Genomic DNA, 18,825 nt, shown 5'->3' with positions numbered 1-18,825 from the left:
ATCGCAGATGACGTCATGACGTCGCCGACGTCATGACGTCATGCGCAAACCCGATCCTCCCCATAGAGAGACCGGAGCTGTGCCGGGAGGCTAAGCGATCGCTGGATCCAGGGGGGTAATGTATAAACTGGGTGATCGCGGGGGATCCAGGGGTGCCCGACACTCTTACTAGCTAGCCTAGTGCTAGCTAAAGGATTTACAGCCATTAGGCACAATTATTTATTTATGGGGGACTCCTGAGGCCACAGAGCGGTATGCCCGACACTGTAGGAGGTTAAATAATATATTTAGATCTACGTGGACTCAGGCATTAGGGTGCGTCCACACTGTGGACATTGCTTTGTGCTTCTGCATTTAAACACATTGTTCATACAAACCTCAGATGGTAACCGAATCAACCAGGGGAGATTTGGTCCCAAATCTGCTGGATTTGGTCATTTCAAATAGACCAGATGTTATATCTAATGTGCAAGTTCGAGAACATTTGGGAAATAGTGACCATAATATGGTAACATTTGACCTACTACTCAACAGGATTGTGAATAAGGGGACAACTAAAACTATGAATTTTAAAAAGGCTAAATTTAACACGCTCAGGGACGCGCTAAGACTGGTAGACTGGGAGAGTACTGTAAATTACATGGCAAGGACCTAGAAGTAAATGGCAAACTTTCAAGCAGATTCTTAATGACTATTGTAGAATGTACTGTATATACCTTATGGAAATAAAAATTCTAGATCTAAAAAAAGGCCAGCATGGATAAATAATACTGTTTTAGACATGATGAAGTGTAAAAGGAATGCCTTTAGTGCCCTAAAGAATGAGGGGACTGCATCTGCACTAAAGAATTATAGGGAATGTAACAAAAACTGCAAAAAAGTAATCAGAAGAAAAAAGTGGCTAGTGATATAAAGTCAAATCCAAAAAAGTTTTGCAAATATATACCGTATTTCGCGCCGTATAAGACGCTCCGGAATATAAGACGCACCTAGGTTTAGAGGGCAAAAACCAGGGGGAAAAAAAATATACATACTAAACCTGATGCGTCCATGTTCCAGGAGCGTCTTGTACATGTTCTAGCCCAAATGGTGTCCTCGTGTCTCCCCATGTGTCCTGATGTGTGCTCTTGTGTTCCCCCATGTGTCCTCCTGTGTCACCCATGTTTGCCCCATATGTCCAATATGTCTCCCCATGTGCCTAGTGTGCCTCCCCATGTGCCCAGTGTGCCTCCCCATGTCCCCAGTGTGCCTCCCCATGTCCCCAGTGTGCCTCCATGTCCCCAGTGTGCCTCCATGTCCCCAGTGTGCCTCCATGTCCCCAGTGTGCCTCCATGTCCCCAGTGTGCCGCCTCCATGTACCCAGTGTGCCGCCTCCATGTACCCAGTGTGCCGCCTCCATGTACCCAGTGTGCCTCCCCATGTACCCAGTGTGCCTCCCCATGTACCCAGTGTGCCTCCATGTCCCCAGTGTGCCTCCATGTCCCCAGTGTGCCTCCATGTCCCCAGTGTGCCTCCATGTCCCCAGTGTGCCTCCATGTGCCCATTGTGCCTCCATGTGCCCATTGTGCCTCCATGTGCCCATTGTGCCTCCATGTCCCCAGTGTGCCTCCATGTCCCCAGTGTGCCTCCATGTCCCAAGTGTGCCTCCATGTCCCCAGTGTGCCTCCCATACATTCCCCCTATCTCCTTCATGTTTCCCCTTCTGCCCGGCATGTTTTCTCTCCCACCCCTTGCGTCTCCTGGTCCCCCGTGCTGCAGTGCATAGATAGCCGCAACTTACCTAATCAATGCTCCCGCGGCGATGTCCGACCTCTGCGCTCCCCCCCCGCTAGCCTCCTCTCCCTCCCCCTCGTCTCTCCTGGCCCCCCCTGTGCTGTAATGTATGGCGGCAGCTTACCTTCCAAGCGCCCGCGGTGAATGCAGACATCGGTCTCCAACGCTACTTCTCGCTCTTGTGTCCGGCTTGTACTGATGACGTCAGTACAAGCCGGACACAAGAGCGAGAAGTAGCGTTGGAGACCGATGTCTGCATTGACCGCGGGCGCTTGGAAGGTAAGCTGCCGCCATACATTACAGCACAGGGGGGGGCAGGAGAGACGAGGGGGAGGGAGAGGAGGCTAGCGGGGGGGAGCGCAGAGGTCGGACATCGCCGCGGGAGCATTGACTAGGTAAGTTGCGGCCATGTACTGCAGCACGGGGACCAGGAGACGCAAGGGGGAAGTGGACACAAAGGCAGGGAATCCCCAACATGGCGGCGGGTCGGCGGTTCATAGCGGCGGGCGTTCGGAAGTTGGGGATTCCCTGCCTTTGCCGTATAAGACGCAGGGACTTTTTCTCCCCATTTTGGGGGAAGAAAAAGTGCGTCTTATACGGCGGAAAATACGGTAAACTGTAAAAGAAAGAAGGTAGAGAATATAGGACTTTTACAAGATCAGACGGGAAACTTGATTGTGGAGGACAGAGCTAAAGCGGAAATTTTAAATGCTTGCTTTGCTTCTGTCTTTACCAAGGTGAGGCCTTTAGCTCACAATATGGCCCTGGGTTGTTCCCAATCTTCCTCATTCAGCATGAATTGCCTGACACAGGAAGGTGTGCAGGAATGATTAAATAAGATTAAGATAGACAAGGCACCTGGCCCAGATGGCATTCACACCTGGGTACTAAAGGAGTTGAGTTCAGTTATCGATAAGCCACTTTATCTTATTTTCTGTGATTCTCTTTCAAGTGGGTCAGTTCCTTATGACTGGCGTAAAGCTGATGTTTTCCCCTTATTCAAGAAGGGAAAAAAATCAGAGCCAGGGAACTAAAGACCAGTAAGCTTAACATCAGTTGTGTGTAAACTGTTCGAAAGTATCCGTACGGGATGCTGTACAAAATTATGTAGCACAGAATAATCTTATTTTAGTCCGACAGCATGGTTTTACTAAAGACAGGTCCTGTCTCTCCTGTCTCACCAACATGTTCAGCTTTTATGAAGTAATGAATGAAAATGTAGATCTTGGGATAGCTATAGATGTAGTGTACTTGGACTTTGCAAAGGCTTTTGACACTGTTCCCCACAATAGCCTGGTACAAAAGCTGAGGATACAGGGACTAGGAGAAAATGTGTGTATGTGGATAAAGAAATGGTTAAGGGATACAAGGCAAAGAGTGGTGGTAAACGGAGCATACTCAAAATGGTGAAACTGTTAACAGTAGGGTACCACAGGGGTCAGTACTTGGTCCTATTATTTTCAATTTATGTATTAATGATCTAGTAGACGAAATACAGAGCAATGTAGCCATCTTTGTTGATGATGAAAAAAACTATCTAGAATTATCAACACTAAGACTGATAGTAATATATTACAACAGGACCTTGACAACATGGCCATATGGGCAGGCACGTGGCAGATTAAAATTAATGTTGATAAATGTAAAGTCATGCACCTTGGACGTACCAATGGTAGATCATCATATAAAATAAATGGCATACAGTTGGGAACATCTGACTTGGAGAAGGGCTTAGGAATACTGGTCGATAACAAGTTAGGTAATCGTATACAGTGCAAAGCAGCGGTAGCTAAAGCAAATAAAACTCTAGGATACATAAAAAGGGAAATAATGTCTCAAGATGCTAGTATACTACTCCCTCTTTATAAATCACGTGTGAGGCCACATCTGGAGTATGGAATACAGTTTTGGGCACCACACTATAGAAAGGACATTGACCTTCTGGAACGGGTACAACGAAGGGCAACTTAATTAATCAGAGGGATAGAAGATCTCACTTACCAAGAAAGGTTGGACAAACTGGGCTTATTTAGCTTGGAAAAAAGGCGACTGAGAGGTGACCTTATTAATATATATAAGTACATCAGAGGACAATACAAAAGCGTGGCAGATGAGCTTTTTGTCCCTAGGGTTGTACGACGGACAAGAGGACATGATTTGTGGGTGGAGGAAAAAATGTTTTGCCATCTATTTAGAAAGTGGTCCTTCACAGTAAATGTAGTTAAAATCTGGAACATCTTACCTCAGGAAGTAGTTATCGCAAACTCTATGGACTTGATTCACAAAGCGGTGCTAACCTAGTTAGCACGTCTAAAGACTTTTGGGCGTGATAAGCATTGCACTAAGTAGGTTAGCACCGATTTGAGGGAAAAACTCACGCGCAAAGTTTTGCGCGCAAAGTCCGGTGGGCGCGAAATGTCGCATAAGGTTTAATGGCGTTGCGCGCATAAACTTTGTGCACAAGTTTATTTTATCACGCCTAAACTGAGTTTAGGCGTGATAATGGGCTTTTCACCAGCGTGCTAACAGTAAGCACGGCTTTGTGAATCAAGCCCTATATCTGCATTTAAAGAGGGCTTGGATGCTTTTCTTGCATTAAAGAGACTCTGTACCAAAAATTACAATGTTTTTTCTACCATCCTACAAGTTCCTAAAGCTATTCTAATGTGCTCTGCCTTACAGCAGCACTTTCTACTATAACTGTCTCTGTAATAAATCAATGTATCTTTCCCCTGTCAGACTTGTCGGCCTGTGTCTGGAAGGCTGCCAACTCTTCCTGGTCTGTTTATGCACAGTCTCCAGGCCCCTCTATGCACACTCCAGTGTGTGTGTATTTACATAAGCCAGCAGTGTCTCTGCTATCTTATCAGTGATAGAAGAGAGCTGGATAAAAATCCTCCTCTGTTAGGCTGTGAAAGTAGCTGGCTGACAGGAATTACAAACACAGGCATAGGCAGAGCTGTCTGCAGGAAGCCTGTTACTCTTCCATGCATGAGAGAAGCAGGGGACAGAAGGTAAACACACAAATGATCTTTTGAGATTCAAAAGGAAAGCTGTATACAGCCTGCTTGTGTATGGATGTATTTTCTATGTGTGGACATACTGTACATCAATCTACTTCCTGTTTTGGTGGCCATTTTGTTTGTTTATAAACAAACTTTTTAAAACTGTTTTTGACTACTTTTAATGCGGCGGGGAGCGGCGAAATTGTGACAGAGGGTAATAGGAGGTGTCCCCTAACACACTGGTATGTTTACTTTTGTGCGATTTTAACAATACAGATTCTCTTTAAAGGGCATCCACGGCTATAATTTTTAGGTACATCCTGGAAGCGTTCATCCAGGGATTTATCTGGCTGTCATCTGGAGTCAGGAAGGAATTTTTCCCTTTTAAGGCTAATTGGCCCGAGCCGAGGTTTTTTGCCCTCCCTGGAACAACTGGGATATGTGCAGGTTCAGGATGGTGTTTTTTTATTTTATTTTTATTTTTTTTCTGGTTGGACTTGATGGACGAAGGTCTTTTTTCAACCAAACTATGTAATTCTGCTTTGAAATAGATCATGCTAACCAAACAAACTTTCTACAGTGCATTTATGTATAACAAGCTTTAAATTTATGTGCATTTATGAACTTTGGAAATTAACTGATATAATCCTGCTGCATTTGGTCCCTTTTCATGTTGCCTAAATTTGTATAAAATAACCAAAGAAGTAGCATCAGCACAGAATTATTTGCATATCTTTGAACATCCATGTCACTGTCAGTTATACAGTACATGGAAAAACAAACAAAATACATAAACAAGGGCAGAATGTGGCTAGAACCTCAGGCTGCTCTCAAGCTCAAAATGAGTACAGTATTGTTATGACTGTTATTATTATTAGTCAGGGCCATTTCTTGGGCAGTGCGGGCAGGGCGCCCGCCCTGGGCACAGACCGGCAAGTAGAAGAGAGGGCGCAGGCAGAAGGACATAACAGATAGGGAGCTAGTGACACGCAGTGCAGCCAAATGGAAGAAAAAGATTACCAGCTCGATCACCTTCCTTGACTCCTCCTGGGCTGCCTGCTTTAGATGTCAAGTCATCATCACATCACCACTGCGTGATGACACCTGATACCCGGTACTGCAGGCTGTCAGTGCGCGGCGCCCATGGAGGAGTCGGCTTTCCGGGCACTTTTCGCATGTGGGTTTTCCTGGTCCCTGCTTCCTCCTGCATGAGCGGTTGGTCACTAGTAAGTAAGCAGATCTACTTGTGACCTGTGGCTGTGTGACTGTCCCTAAAGAGTAAGGGTTTGCGAGTCCATGGGGATGGGGCACAATTTTTACAGCATCGCCCTGGGTGCAATTTAGCCTACAAACTTCCCTGTTATTAGCATTAGTGTAGTGGTTATTTAGCACTAATATTTAACTGAGGACAGAGGGCCCGTGGTCGGGGCGCCAGAGCATCCTCAGCAGGAGGGGAGGCAGCCAGTGAAGGGGAGCGGTGTGCACAGCGGCGGGGAAGGGGGGACGTCTCCACCCCCTTCCCTCACCTTGGGGCCCCCCTTCCTCGCTCTCCCCTCTGGAATTTTTAAGAGTCGAGTGCGAGAGGAGTGCGATTAAACCGCGCATGCGCCGTGCTGTCACGCCGGCCGGCGTCATGACGCGCGCCGGCCGGCGTCATGACGCGCGCCGGCCGGCGTGTGACGTCATTCGTGACGTATACGGAAGGAGAAGGCCCGACACTCGCCAGTGTCGCCCGGGGGACCGGCCTGTCCGCGCTATGCGGACAGCCGCCGGGAGAAGAGCCAGGAGGCCGGCATGGGACGTCCCGACCAGGGCTGGGATGGAGAAAGCCCCAGGTAAGTTCAAATTTTATTTTTACTCTGAGCTCTGAGTCACTTTAAAAATTCCAGGGGGAGAGCGAAGAAGGGCGGCCCGAAGGTGAAAGAAAAGGGGGGACGTCCCCCCTTCCCCACCGCTGTGCACACCGGTCCCCTTCACTGCGCTGCCTCCCTTCCTAGGGACACCTATAGACCTGGCTACATATACTGGGGACAGCTATAGACTTGGCTACATATACTGGGGACACCTATAGACCTGGTTGCACATACTGGGGACACCTATAGACCTGGCTACATATACTGGGAACACCTATACACCTTGCTACATATACTGGGAACACCTATACACCTGGCTACATATACTGGGGACACCTATACACCCGGCTACATATACTGGGGACACCTATAGACCTGGCTATACTGGAGACACCTATACACCTTGCTGCATATACTGGGAACACCTATACACCTGGCTACATATACTGGGAACACCTATAGACCTGGCTATACTGGGGACACCTATACACCTTGTGACATATACTGGGAACACTTATACACCTGGCTACATATACTGGGGACACCTATACACCTGACTACATATACTGGGGACACCTATAGACCTGCCTATCTGTACTGGGGACACCTATAGACCTGGCTACCTATTCTGGAGACACCTGTAGACCTGGCTATCCATAGTGGGGACACCCATAGACCGGTCTACCTATAGTTCTGGCTACCTATTCTGGGGACGCCTATAGACCTGGCTATCTAAACTGGGGACACCTATAAACCTGGTTATCTATTCTGGGGACACCTATAGACCTAGCTACTTATACTGTGGACACCTATAGACCTGGATACCTGTACTGGGAACACCTATAGACCTGGTTACTTCCACTGGTGATACCTTTAGACCTGGTTACCTACACTGGGGGCACCTATTTTGGGGGAAATGCTGCCAGATTAACTATTTTTGGAGAACTGCTGTTGCCAGATTAAGTGTATTTTGGGGAACAGCTGCCAGATTATGTGTATTTTTGGGTAACCGCTGCCAGATTGTGTATGTTGGGGGAACCGCTGCTGCCAGATTATGTCTATTTTGGGGGAACGACTGTTATATTATGTGTGTTTTGGAGGAACCTCTGCCAAATTGCGTGGATTTTTGGTGAAATGCTGTGAGATTACATGTATTTTGGGGGGAAACACTATGGCAGAGCTCAAACTTCCCCGGCAGACCTTTTACACTACTGCTAAGGTCATATCTATTTTGCCCCACCCATGACCACACACACAAATTCTGTGAAGTGGCCACACCCACTTTGTGGTGTGCTGCGCTATGCACCGCGCAGGTTTTTTTTATCAGTATAAAATATCTGTTGTCAGTAAATTATTCTATCTTAGTCTGTAAAGAATAATGTGAAAGGTGGGCAACACTGGTATTCCCGGGGCCCCATGAGCTGTCAGTCCGCCCCTGGATCTATCCCCCACTTACCATGACCACTTCTTGCTTGACCAGAGACATCATCATTATTGGACCTGGACTTGTTACTCTCCAGCGTCTGATCCGAGTTTTCATTTTCTAAAAAAAAAAACAAGAAAGACCTGTAACACTCCAGCACTGTGAGTTAGTTGGTGAACACAAGCTGCTCAGTGCACTGTTTCAGACGAAGGAGAGAGAGCTGAGCATTTTCACAACAGAGCTTGTTGATAAATCTTGAGAGTTGGGAACACCTTGTCACCATGCCTTTGTTGTGCTCAATAAAGGACCCAAGCAGCAGGTGCGCAGATAGCAAGTAACAAAAACCATAGCTTCCACCAGCTGTATCCACCAGGCAGCCCCTCACATATTGTCAGCTCAGACTCGGGTAATTTGTTGATTGTGTTAGTTTGTGGATTAAATCAGAGTTTTGTTCATTTGAAAGGGTGGGAATATAAACAACCCCCTTCCATTAATTAATCAACATCCCATTAGGCTCGACAAGTGCCAGTTAACGTTCCGCCTGCATTCTCCCCTGAATAGTGGCCATCCTTGCTTAATAGTTTATCTGTAAAGCGTAGTGGGATTTAAAATGCTTAAAGTGCAGTTAGGAAAAATTAAACTAAGCCTCCCTTTTATAGGTTATGAGTGCATGCATAAACTGCATTTTAAGACATTTTACTGTGGTGATTAATGGAGTAGGGTATACAAGTAAAACATGAAAAAAACAATGTCACTATACAATGTAAAACATTTAAGGAGGTGCTTTTCTCTTTGTCGGCAAGTTAAATAATTCTCGAATATACAATTTTGCCAACCAAAAAAGTGGGATAAATTAATGCCCAGCTTTTGCTAAACCTTTTTCATGACTTAAAGGGATACTTAAGTCAAAAATAAAAAATGATTTTTACTCACCTGGGGCATCCCTCAGCCCCCTGAAGCTGTATGGTGCCCTCGCAGCCTCGCTCCGATCCTCCTGTCCCCGCGGGCGGCTACTTCCGGGTTCGGCGACAGCTGCTGACAGGCTGGGAACGCGAGTGAGTCTCTGCGTTCCCAGCCGCTATATCACCCTCTATGCAGCAAAAGTGTATATGTTATACGCTATAGCAACATAGAGGGTGATATAGAGGCTGGGAACGCGGAGAATCACTCGCATTCTCAGCCTGTCAGCGGCTGTCGCCGAACCCGGAAGTAGCCGCCGGCGGGGACAGGTGGATCGGAGCGAGGCTGCGAGGGCACCATACAGCTTCAGGGGGCTGAGGGATGCCCCAGGTGAGTAAAAATCATTTTTTATTTTTGACTTAAGTATCCCTTTAAGTTAAAGATGTTATGAATGTAACAGATTTTTTTATTTTCATCACACAACCTATCTAACCATACTGTGACTGTTATTTGGCTATGATAACGGTCCAATCCCAAAGTCGCACAAATAACAATTAGATTTAGAACATATGGTAACTCTGAAACCAACTTGAGAGATAGGAATAAACCTTGAAAATCAAGCACAGAGACAATGAGAGCCCAGGTAGTAAGTGTAGTATCTTCTGTCAGTTGGAGAAGAGATATAGTAAAGGAGGATACTCACAAAAAGATGTTGCTGTAAAGGAGAACTAACTAATACAGCTTTTGGCGTTCAGTGCCAGACTACTATTGGATTCTGGCACTGATATTTGGCCCAATGAAGTTAGCAGTGTATGCTCACATAATAATTGCCCCAGTGCAAATACATTTTGTTTACCTTATATCAGTGTCATTCTTGAGGTACGCCACCTCTTAAAGTGATCCTGTGATGAGTAAACTAAAGAATCAATCCTTATTTGGGGCTTCCTCCAGCCCCATGAACTCCTTTGCCTTCCTGTCCTCCCCAGTGGCTCCACCCCTCTGTAATAGCCCCTGGTAATAGGGCTTCATTTGTGTCATTGCTCTGCGCATGCTCGGCCCGGTCACACACCTCAGTTGTGGTGGGGGGAGGGGGAGAGCGTGGTCGGGCATGCGCAGGGCAGCCCGACTGGCACAACTGAAGCACTACTACCGGGGGCTATAACCAGTGGCGGCTCCAGGTTCAAACTTTGGGGGGGGGGGCACAATGGCTGGCTGGTGGGGCCCATTTGGGTGATCAAAATTGTGGTGGCAAACTTTAGATATTTTTTGCCTAACTCAGGTGATAAAATTAAGGAACCAGTAATAATAGGAACCAAATGAACATCAAAAACAGAACTCAAGAGGCTTTTGAGCAGAGCAGATTGACCAAATGATGGTGCTATTATGAAAGAAAATGTACCTACAGATGTACTTGCCTAGTTTTCTGGCATGCTCTAATCCTTAACTGCTAGCAAGCTGCTCCTGTGTGGACATATCACAGACAAGTCATTACAGCCTGTGACTCACAGCTCTACAAGCGGAGGGGGGGGGGAGTAAGTCAGGAGAGAGAGAAACACTGTGCGTGTACTACCTTATCTTAGTGGCTCAGCATTGCTGCAGGCTAGAGCTTGTACTTTACAGATTCAAAACTTCCTGTCTGTAAATACAAGTTCTAGTTTATTGGCTAATTTAAAAGAAAAACAGTAAGCTTTCAGCTTGTAAGCCTTCTTCAGACTATCCCTGTTGACTGACAGTGTTAGAGCATACAGTCAAATTTGCAAATATAAGTGTCATCCAGATACATTAACCACTTTAGCCCCACGGACATGAGTCTCACGTCCGCGGCTACTGCGACTACAGCCGCAGGGACGCGAGACTCACATCCGTGCAGTCTGCGGGGCTGTGTGCGAAATCATGCGGGCAAAAGCCAGCGATCGCGATGGTCCCGGTATAAGGGATAATTGGTGGCAGGGGACAGAAGTCCCATGAGCCAATCCATGCTTGTCCGCCAAGAATGATCACTGTTTTTTGTGCAAAAATAGTGATCATTCTAAAATGGTGCCACCGCGCTCCCTCCTGCTCGTTCGTTTACGCCAACAAAGTTCCCACTCATTAATCTCTTCTCAGGTCCACGTGATCGCCGGCATCAATGAGATGCCTGCGTCACTTCCGAAGTAACACAGGCACGCATTACTTCCTATTTAGCGTACTTATCGCAATAGGAAATAATGTGTGAGGACATCTTGTGGCCCAATAGAAAATTGCACCTACAGACATTATGGAATAAAACATTTTTAATGTGTATGTCAGGAGGGTATATTATTATTAAATTATAGGCTTGTAATAAGTGATGGATATAATACTGAAAAATGCACCTTTATTTCCAAATAAAATATTGTCACCATACATTGCAGTGCTGAAATGTGAAAATTCCTCTCGTCCATAAGGTGAAAACAACCCACGGGCTGGATTGTAAGGTATTTATGGCAAATAGATAAGACCCTTGGATTACTAAACACCTACATAGACTCAGGCTGACATGGAGAGTCTTTTAAAGACGCTATCCTGTTCACTGTATACTACTGGAGTCTGGAAACAGTTAACTGTATGTTACTGAGTGTGGGGGGGGCACAGTGATTCTCGGGGGGGGGGGGGGGGGCAGTGCCCCAGTGTAGCCCCACCCATGGCTATAACAGAGGAATGGAGCCACTGGGGAGGACGGCGAGGGAGGTAAGGCAACAGAGTTCATGGGGTTGGAGGAAGCCTCAGGTAAGTATCGATTCTTTACTTTACTTTACTCTGTCTCTGGTACACTTTAATTTTAAAGGACTTACGAGCTGAAGCAAAGAAAAAAAGTTAATTACCTTAGTTGAATGTCAGACCTCAGGGCAGACGATCAGTGCCTCCCTTGCTATTTTCAGACCCTCTGTTATGTTAATCCAGTTATCATTAGCAGCCCCGACCCAGCCCAGGGTCGCCTTTTCTCATGGCGATTAGAATCGCCGCTTTAAAACTCCTTTGCCTGCGCAGTACTACGGCTGCGCAGGATTACAGCCCTGGGAGCGGCACATCGTTTCTCGGTATACTCTGTTATACGTCATGTGGGCACCACATGACCGCCCACATGACTGACTGAACTTCGAGCCAGCCGCGCCCCTTCAGCACAGAATACCAGCGCTGAGCGAGGGAGGACGTTACCTAGCTACAGGATTTGTTTACTGCAGATTTGCAGAGTAAGTTATTTTATTCAAATCTGCAGTAAACAAATCTTGTAGCTAGGTAACGTCCTCCCTCGCTCAGCACTGGTATTCTGTGCTGAGGGGCGCGGCTGGCTCGAAGTGCAGTCAGTCATGTGGGCGGTCATGTGGTGATGCCCACATGACGTATAACAGAGTATACTGAGGGACAATGTGCGCTCCCAGGGCTGTAATTCTGCGCATCCGCAGTACTGCGCAGGCAGAGGAGTTTTACAGCGGCGATTCTAATCGCCATGAGATAAGGCGACCCTGGGCTGGGTCGGGGCCGCTAATGATAACTGGATTAACATAACAGAGGGTCTGAAAATAGCAAGGGAGGCACTGATCGCCTGCCCTGAGGTCTGACAATCAACTAAGGTAATTAACTTTTTTCTTTGCTTCAGCTCGTAATGGCCCATACTCACTGGCAACTTTTCAGCCCTGTCGCTAGCACACGGGAGCGTGTGCGCGACAGGCCGGCAACAGCTCGTCGCCAGGTCCCTCCGCATACACATGGCGGAGGGACCTGGCAACTGATGCGGCGGAAGCTGTCGCTTTTGTTCCTCCCCCCGCCGGAAGCTCAAGGTATTCTCTACTTGTTGCTGTCGCTAGTCCGCATACTCACACGGACTAGCGACAGTTGCAGCGGAGTTGCGGCGGCAACTGTCGCCATGCGATTGACCGCGCCAGTGGCGTAGCTAAGGAGCTGTGGGCACCGATGCAAGTTTTACAATGGGGCCCCCCAAGCACTCTATACATAACAATTGATACGACGCACCAAAACCTGCCAATGGCAACTACAGTGTCAGAGGTGCAAGAAGGGAATGGGAAGTAGTTTGTTAATGATTACCACTGTTCAAAGTATCTATAGAAGTGATTATTATGAGCACAGGACCAATAGAGAGCTAATACTGTGGTTGAGGGAGGGTCCTCCGGGGCCCCTCTGGCCCAAGGGCCCCGATGCGGTCGCTACCTCTGCACCCCCTATTGCTACGCCCCTGGACCGCGCCAATCGCCTGGCGACAGCAGTGACGAACGACGGTTCCGGCTGCGCGCCCGTGCAACGCCTCATACTCACGGGCGACCTGTCGCCGCAACACGTGCGCGCCGCGTGTTGCGGCGATAATTGTAGCCCGTGAGTATCGGCCATAAGTCCTTTAAGGATTTTAATGCATTTTGTTTCCTCCTGGGTGCTCAAGGGAATGGGGGGGGGGGGGGGGGGAGGGGGGAAGAGAGAATGTGTGTGTGGCGGGGGAGAGAATGGCTGCTTCTCTGACTGGTGAAATGAGGTTGCACTTGTTATTTGGGTGGGGGGAAATAGTGACCACACTTAAAATTATAGGGGGGGGGGGGGTGTTGGGGCAGCACTTGTGATCGAGGGAATAGAGGCAGAAGTGATCAGTCATAGCATCTCCTCATTATTGAAGTCTGCCACTACGGAGGGGGTAAGCTGCATATAAACGCTATAAGACACCTTTATAAGCTATATGAACGCGAAAGAATTATTTGACTAATTGGATCACCCCCACACTGGAGGTTCTTGTGCTCATTTGAGAATTCATTGACACGCTGAGTTGTCCCTTAGGGCTGAAGTTGGTAACCGGTGTACAGTACATTATACAGCATCAGAGGAGTTGTACAATCCGTTCCAGTATGCTGAGGTGTGCATGTACAGTATGTGTGAATGAATTGTTGTGAGCAGGATCCTGTGTATCATCTATTACTAATGACTTTATTTATCTGTCTATTCAACTATTAGTTCTATCAATAAATGTCTTATTTTTACCTTTATATTGTTGTAAGGTCTTAATAGCCCTTAAAGCGCACCCTTCATTGTTATATTGAACCTTATGAGGTTTGGCCAATTAGCCCAAAGGGCAACTGAAGTGAGAGGAATATGGAGGCTGCCATATGTAATTCATTTTAAACAAGACCAGTTGCCTGGCAGTCCTACTGATCTATTTGGCTGCAGTAGTGTCTGAATAACACCAGAAGCAAGCATGCAGCTAATCTTGTCACATCTTACAATAATGTCAGAAACACCTGATCTGCTTCATGCTTGTTCAGGGTCTACGGCTAACAGTTTTAGGGGCAGAAGATCAGCAGGGCTGCCAGGCACCTGATATTGTTTAAAGGGAAATAAATATGTCAGTCATCATATTCCTCTCAGTTCAGGTGTCCTTTAAAGTGGACCTAAACTCTTGCACAGGACAGCAGGAAAACATACAGAAATGCACCTTGTATGTATTTAGAGAGTTTAGCCTGTCTACGATAATTACCCTTCATCTGTGACTAAGCACAAGTTGTGATTTGATTCCTCAGCTGTGTCAGCTGTCTACCATGGCAGAGAGGTAATTAGTAAACACAGGCTGTTAACAGTATGTCTGCGTCCATAAAAGCAGGAAGTAGAAACACTGCAGACTTATTGCAGGATCTGTATCAGTTTTAACACATAAATGTTTTTCTTTTAGGTCGCATTCACAGTGGGACGTAATGGTCGCGCGTTATAAAGTCTTATAACACAGCTTACTGCACTGTAATGCTAATCCTACCTGCCGTTCACAGTGCGTCGTTAAAGTCGAGTTAAAAATGTTGAGTTGTGGTAACTCACTGCTTGCAGTGCGTTACCTCTTAATGCAGACATGTTGCGACTTTAATGTTGCATTAAAACACAACGTCCCACTGTGGATGCGACCTAGAGGTTATTATCAGGGGCGTAAATAGAAATCACCAGGCCCCCCTGCAAAAATTTGGTTAATCTCCCCCCCACCCGGGCCTGCTCAGGGCTATTTTGGGGGGTAGGAGGGGTCACAGCATGAGGGGAGAACTTGGCCACACATCGGCGGGGAGGGTGGACAGTCCCCTCCTCCCACACCTCAGGCTCTCCCCTCAGCACTTCCCTCTTCTTGGTAAGGCCTGATAATAACCTTCAAAGAAAAACATTTTCCCGCGGGTGCAGTGGTTGCAGCCCCTATTGTTATGCCACTGGTTATTATGCTGTTGCATATCTTCTAGAGCAGACGGGAAGTTCTGAGTTCAGGTCCTCTTTAAAGGGAAAATATTCCTTCCCATAGCAAACATCCAATTTTTTCGTTACAAGAATGCAAATTTTTCGCAAAATTTTGCGAACAGGCGAACCTCTATAGACTTCAATAGGCAGGCGTATTTTAAAACCTATAGGGACTGTTTCTGGCCACAAAAGTGATGGAAAAGTTGTTTCAAGGGGCCTAACACCTGGACCGTGGCATGCCGGAGAGGGATCCATGGTAAAAGTCCCACCAAAAACGCAGAGCTCTGCTTCAATCTCTAAAAGGGCAGAAATCACATTTCATTCTCTGAAATTTGTGGAATTAAGTGCTTTAAAACCCTCAGCGTGCGTACAAGGCAATAAGGTAGTAAAAGGGTTAGGCCAGGTTCACACTGACAGACGAAATGCAGAGTTTAACCCACTGCAAACAACCGCAAAGAGCTTTACTGATAATGTCAGGTGAGCAAATTCTTGTTTTTGTTAGTTGACACCTCCAGGACATAAATGTTAGTCCTCTCGGCAGCAATCTTTGTGTAGTGGTGTGTAGTAGCTGACCGTGCTTGTTCGCACATTTGTGGGAGTGCAGACGATCGCGGTTTTCCAGCCCCTGTGGTCAGGCTGAGTTAGTTTAGTACCTAAACTCTGCAAACACAGGCTCTGCTCGGTTTCCATGAGGCAGGCGAACTGCAAACACAGGCTCTGCTCGGTTTCCATGAGGCAGGCGAACTGCAAACACAGGCTCTGCTCGGTTTCCATGAGGCAGGCGAACTGCAAACACAGGCTCTGCTCGGTTTCCATGAGGCAAGCGAACTGCAAACACAGGCTCTGCTCGGTTTCCATGAGGCAAGCGAACTGCAAACACAGGCTCTGCTCGGTTTCCATGAGGCAAGCGAACTGCAAACACAGGCTCTGCTCGGTTTCCATGAGGCAAGCGAACTGCAAACACAGGCTCTGCTCGGTTTCCATGAGGCAAGTGAACTGCAAACACAGGCTCTGCTCGGTTTCCATGAGGCAGGCGAACTGCAAACACAGGCTCTGCTTGATTTCCATGAGGCAAGCTAACTGACCTGAAGTAGTAAGAATGTTTTTCCCCTGAATATTCTCATGCTATTGCACTACCAGCCTCTTGTTCATCCTATTATGTCCTTACCTGTCCATAGAGCAGACCGTAGCTAAAAAGAAATATATATTTAGCTTTTTTATGTACTCCTCACCTTTCTTCCAGGTTGAATGGGCTTTTCTAAGCTTTATGAAGAAGAGATGTACAATCACTAGCAAGATGCCGATCATTAGCGACACGAGGACCAGAATGGTGGTTCTGTTAGATTTCAGCTTAGAGGCTTCAGAATCTATGAGAAACAAACACCATTGTTAAATTTCTAGCAACAAAAAGAATACTTATTCCCAGGCCCGTGCAGAGGGTCTTTAAATGGGCGTGCTCAAATTTAAAAAAAAGCCTCCCCTCCCTTGAAATGCACTGTAGTACCTACAAATGGTGGGCAACCTTCCCCCCCAAGCCCCCTGCGGAGACATGTGACATTGACCCCTCCCCCCCCCCCTGCCTCCAACTGTCTCAAACCATCCCTCTGAGCCCCTCCACTTGGCACATTCAGTCACAGAAGCGCTGGCTGCATTCAATGATATAGAGTCAGTCTGACCTGTCTGTCACTGGTGGACATACATTCCCCCATCCTTGTTTCTGGCTAGGGGAGTACTGGTTGTCATGTGGGTGCTGGATGCAGATGCTGGGTGCCATGTGGGTTCTGGGTGCGGGTACAGGGTGTCATGTGGGTTCTGGCTATGGGTGGGTATCGAGTATCATGCGGGTGTTGACTGCAGGTACTTAGTGCCATGTAAGATCTGGGTGTGTGTACTGGATGTCATGTGGGTGCTGGGTGCAGGTACTGGGTGTGAATACTTGGTGCCATGCCTGTGCTGGCTATGGGTGGGCATTGTGTGTAACGTAGGTTTTTAATGCAGGTACTTTGGGTGCAGGTTCTGGTTAAGTGAGTGCTAGGTGCAGTGCAGATAGTGGGTGCAATGTGGAGGCTGTGTGAGTACTGAGTACTGGGTTCAATGTCAGGCCTGAGTGCAGGTACTTGGTGTCATGTGAGTGTGCGTACTGGGTGCCAGCTATGGGGGGGAAGGGGTGTGAGCGGATTTTGGGAGAAGTAGTGTGTGGGTGCTGCGGGAGGGAGAGATCAGTGTGGGTGCTGCTGGGGACAGGAAGGGTGCCGCTGGGGGAGGGAAAGGTCATTGTAGGTGCTGGGGCAGGGAGAGGTCAGTGTGGGTGCTGGGGGATGCAGGATGACTGCAGTGCTAATGCTGGGAAGGGAAAGGTCAGTATGGGTCCTAGGTGGAGGGAGAGGTCACTGTGGGTGTAAGGTTGAGGGAGAGGTCTTTCCCCCCCCCCCCCCCTCCCTCACATGCCTGCTTATTCCCTGGTGTAAATAAACACAATTTATGTTGTCTGGACTTGGCAGTGATTCATTGCTGAGCTATGCTGTATTTTAGCTCACCTTACAATAGGAACCCAGAAAAGTTCTACTGAATTGGGAGTAAGAATAACTACAGGGGCCCCAACCGTCCCGGATTCGTCGGGACGGTCACGGGTTGGGGGAGGGGTCCCGCTGTCCCGGGATACCCCCCCCCCCCCCCTTGTGTCCCGGGAGGCAGAGGAAAAAAAAATGATCGAGGCCCCAGCCGGCGGATGTGGTGTGTGGGGCGATGTGTAAGATAATACTGTCCCTCCCTCCGAATGTGCCCCCCAGTGTCCCCCTGTATGTAGAGTATAAGAGCGCAGCATAGCGGGCAGTCTTACCATTTCTCGTCGCGTACGGGTATCTCTGGCTCTTCGCTTCCTGTGACGTCACAGGAAGTAGATGGCAGGGTGTCACTGAAAAGCCAGTGTGGTTGAAGAAGGCTGTATATTTTTGTGCTGTGCCTACAGTGTGATTACTGAATACCCAAAGTGGTTTATTTTGTTGCAGTTTATGGACAATGTTTGACTGGCAATAAAGCTGGATTGTTTTATTTTTACCCTAAAAAGATTTACTGGCTGGTGTGTTGTGACGCTTGGTGCTGCTGCCCTACTCTACCAATGAGTTAAAACCCCCAGAATATCACAGTAGCTACAGCTGCCCCTCAGTATTAGGTAGACAAAGCTATCCTCAGTATTAAGTAGCTAGAGGTGCCCCTTCAACTGAAGGGAGATCTAGTCAGTGGTATCCCTGGACCAGGGTGAGTAACCTCTCATAAATGGTTGAGTAAATACACTCCACTCGGGACTCTGCATAGGTAATGCAGGAGGGAGGCAGGAGGGGAGGGTAGTGAGCCGCCTTTCCATCATCAGGCACCTGTAGGCACGTGCCTACAGTGCCTAATGGTAAATCCGGCCCTGGCTCTCGCTAATACAATGCTAAGGGGGATTTTTACAAAAACATATCGCTGCAGTGTGAACACTCACATAGGATAACATTAGAAAGACCATTTAAATCACAAAGCACTTATTAAAGCTCTTGTAGTGTGAACAAGCCTTAAAGGGGTTCTGTCGGGGTGTGTTGCGGGTAAAAACAGACACTTACCTGGGGCTTCTATCAGCCCCCTGTAGCAGTCATGTCCCACGCCA

The 18,825-nt window shown here is 47.6% G+C and overlaps 1 protein-coding gene across 7 annotated transcripts in view; it reads right to left on the bottom strand.

The window, feature by feature from the left end:
- Window positions 1-18,825, bottom strand: part of LOC137522629 (cytotoxic and regulatory T-cell molecule-like) — a 147,072-nt gene that overhangs the window by 3,815 nt on the left and 124,432 nt on the right. For all 7 annotated transcript variants that reach the window (XM_068242705.1, XM_068242706.1, XM_068242709.1 and 4 more), the window contains 2 exons: window positions 16,412-16,546; window positions 8,088-8,174 (listed from right to left, as the gene is read on the bottom strand). In XM_068242705.1, coding sequence (XP_068098806.1) covers window positions 8,088-8,174; window positions 16,412-16,546 — 222 coding nt within the window. The remainder of the gene's footprint in view (window positions 1-8,087; window positions 8,175-16,411; window positions 16,547-18,825) is intronic.

The sequence above is a fragment of the Hyperolius riggenbachi genome, chromosome 6 (assembly GCF_040937935.1).
Source record: "Hyperolius riggenbachi isolate aHypRig1 chromosome 6, aHypRig1.pri, whole genome shotgun sequence".
Taxonomy (NCBI): domain Eukaryota; kingdom Metazoa; phylum Chordata; class Amphibia; order Anura; family Hyperoliidae; genus Hyperolius; species Hyperolius riggenbachi.
This window is presented reverse-complemented; position numbering and strand designations above follow the sequence as displayed.